General features: G+C 51.2%; 1 protein-coding gene across 1 annotated transcript; it reads right to left on the minus strand.

The window, feature by feature from the left end:
- Window positions 1-293: 293 nt before the first annotated feature.
- Window positions 294-2,415, minus strand: LOC125523838 (chaperone protein ClpB1-like). The gene is made up of 6 exons (XM_048688908.1): window positions 1,877-2,415; window positions 1,636-1,784; window positions 1,199-1,536; window positions 847-1,114; window positions 572-769; window positions 294-463 (listed from the first exon to the last, which is right to left on the minus strand). The coding sequence occupies exons 1-6, from the start codon at window positions 2,292-2,294 to the stop codon at window positions 308-310; spliced, it is 1,527 nt and encodes a 508-aa protein (XP_048544865.1). The 5' UTR covers window positions 2,295-2,415; the 3' UTR covers window positions 294-307.
- Between the last annotated feature and the right edge of the window lie 824 nt (window positions 2,416-3,239).

A 3,239-nucleotide genomic window follows, 5' to 3' on the forward strand; every position in this document is an offset into this window, starting at 1 on the left:
GGGTTTTGGATTAAGTCTCAAGACTGAAGACTGGGAGCAGCGGCCCAAGGTTTATTAGTAAACTCAGTAGCAGTCAGTCATAGAGGTTCGATCAAGGAAGTATAAATCTCAGCAAGCAACAAACATTTTCTCACAAACCTGCAAGCTTTACATACCATTTTGCTACAGATAATGAATATACAGTACGAACAACAAGTGCTTGGTGACTAATCACTAACAACATACATATTCGCTATATATGCCTAATTGCCTATGCACACGGCAAAAAATCATAGCTGGCCTCGACTGGTAGATCTGCCACCTCCTGCTACTTCAGTACGTGGTATTTCAGCCCCTTCCTATCATCGGCGGCATCTATGAAGACGGTCGATCCTTGGCATGCTTCTCCATTGACCAGCATGTCCACGAGAACTCTCGTCACATTCTTCTTCATCCACCTCTTAATAGGCCTTGCGCCATACACCTGCAATATACAGTCCATGTATATGCATCGTAAGCGGGACATACATACAAAAGACTACGCAGATAAGTAGTGTGATTTGGTTTGGTGATGAAAATAACATGTACTTACCGTGTCGTGCGACTCTGACCAAATGACGTCCAAGGCAGCATCTGATGCAAACAAAGAGATGCCCTTGTTAGCTGCCATAGCAACGACACTCTTCATCTGGATTTTCACAATCTCCCTCAGGTCGTCATGTGAAAGCGGCTCAAATATTACAGTCTCACTCAGTTTGTTGATGAATTCAGGCTTGAACCGTTTCTCAACCTGCAAGATCAGGTAAATATGACGATCAGCAGAGTGCCCAACTTGACTTTACAAGTGACAGTCTGGGATACACATACCTTTTCCATAAGAAGATCCCGTGCAGTTTCCATGTTTTCTTCGGCCATTCCAGCTGACAGGTTCTCTGCTCCTAGATTTGAGCTCATGATGATGATAGTATTCTTGAAATATACGCTCCGTCCTTTTCCATCAATCAACATGCCATCATCGAGGAGTTGAATGAGAACCTTGAATATCGAGGGATGCGCCTTATCCGCCTCGTCAAAAAGAACAACGCTATATGGTTGGCTCCTTACTTTATCAGTAAGCTGTCCATCTTCTTCATAGCTTCAGAAAGTCAAACGAAAAAGTGAGATATGAGAAGGAAGTTCAGGAAAGAAATACGTGTGCAAAGAGCATGCAAGTTTAAACCTTCGAGGTCCTCCAATGAGGCGCGCCACAGATCCACTGTCAGCATATTCAGACATGTCAAAGCGGACGAACATCTTCTCATTGTCAAACAGCTTCTCGGCAAGTGCTTTCGCAAGCTCTGTCTTCCCAACACCAGTCGGCCCCAAAAATAGAAAAGAACCGATTGGTTGGCCAGATTGATCAAAGCCGACCCTCGAACGTAGCACTTCTTGCGCAATCAAATTAATAGCTTCATGCTGTCCAACGACTCTCTCATGCAATCTGTCTACTAGGTGGCTGAACTTTTCTTCCTCTCGGCCAAGTGTAGTGATCGGAATTTTAGTCCATCGGCTCACAACCTTCATATAACGAAAGAACATGGCATGAGCATCACATTGAAACAAATGGAGACTACTACTCATACAGATTCGATTATTAGCAAGGAAATGTGAATTTACCTGTGCAATATGACATGGACCAACGGTTAGCTCCTCCACTGCATTTATAGTGCTAGTTTTCTTATCTCTAATTTGTTTTGGTTGATGCAACTTCACAGAAGTGCATGCCTCGTCCATCAGATCAATTGCTTTATCAGGAAATTGGCGACCTGAAAACAACAAAATCGACAATGTATTCAAGATGCTGCACAAACCTACAAAAGTAAACCTACAAAATGCACAAATCTTATCATGAACGTACCTGTAATATAACGGCCGGCGAGCTGCGCAGCAGCAACCAAAGCGTCGTCGCTGATTATTAGTCCATGGTAGTCTTGGTACCGCTGCTTCAGCCCCTGCAGGATGGCAACGGTTGCCTGGACGGTCGGCTCGTCGACGTCAACCCTTTGGAAGCGCCGCTCGAGCGCGGCATCCCTCTGGATGTATTTGCGGTACTCTTCGGTTGTGGTGGCGCCTATGCAACGGATGCGGCCACGGGCCAACGCGGGCTTGAGGATGTTGGCAGCGTCGCCGGTGCCGCCACGCTGATCGCCGGCACCGACAATCATGTGCATCTCGTCGATGAAGAGGATGAGCTTGCCGGCGGAATCCTCGGCCTTCTTGATGGCATCCTTCAAGCGCTGCTCGAACATGCCGCGCCAGTGGGTCCCCGCAACCATGGCCCCGACGTCGAGCTCGGCCACGCGGGCCCCGGCGAGGGCTTCGGGGACCGTCCCAGCAGCGATGCGCCGAGCGAGGCCCTCGACGATGGCCGTCTTGCCGACGCCGGCAGGGCCGACGAGGGCGGCGCAGTTCTTGGAGCGGCGGCAGAGGATGCAGATGACGCGGTCGATGTCGTCGTCGCGGCCGATGACGGGATCGGAGGCGCCGGCGTCCAAGGTCCTGAGGATGACGGGCGTGGAGAAGGGCTTGAGCTGTTGCGACAAGAGGCTCCACACTATTGCCCACGACAAACCAACGCTAGTAACGGCCAATACCCTAGCCAGCATAGCCTGCTCCATCTCTTCTCTCTTGTATTTCGATCCAAACAGTGAGGAAGAGGAGCGATCTTCTGATTTCTTTGGTACACCGCCGGAGTCGATGGATTTCTGGCTTTCAAGGGTACACAAATATATACTCCTATCTAGCGCAGCTGATAGAGTAGTAAATCACGACTCGGTGATGGACTCAAATCAAGCACCAACCCTACTCGGACACCTCCGCATCGATCGTCCGATCTGGGCTCACTCTCACCTCCGGAGCCGTCTCATGGACTCACGCATAGCCGGCCGATCATACTCGTTCCCCTGTCCATCTGTCTCCCCGCAAACTATTACCTCCGTCTCGGCCTCGCACTAGCAGCACCCCACCGGCGAGCTTGCGACGCGCCGTCGCTCGCGGCACCGCACCCCAACGCCACGCTCGCAACACCCACCATGGGCAAGCTCGTGCCGGTCCATGTAGCCGCTCCCCGCATCTTCTTTGCATTGCCGGTGACGCCCGCTCGTAGCATCGACGCTTTGCCGCAACCGGAGCAGCGCTGCCCGCAACGCAGCACCGGCGAGAGCCACCAGAGGGATAAGTGCCACCGTCCCCAACCCACAACACCAACCACCACCGGCCCC

Source organism: Triticum urartu, chromosome 7 (assembly GCF_003073215.2).
Source record: "Triticum urartu cultivar G1812 chromosome 7, Tu2.1, whole genome shotgun sequence".
NCBI classification, from domain to species: domain Eukaryota; kingdom Viridiplantae; phylum Streptophyta; class Magnoliopsida; order Poales; family Poaceae; genus Triticum; species Triticum urartu.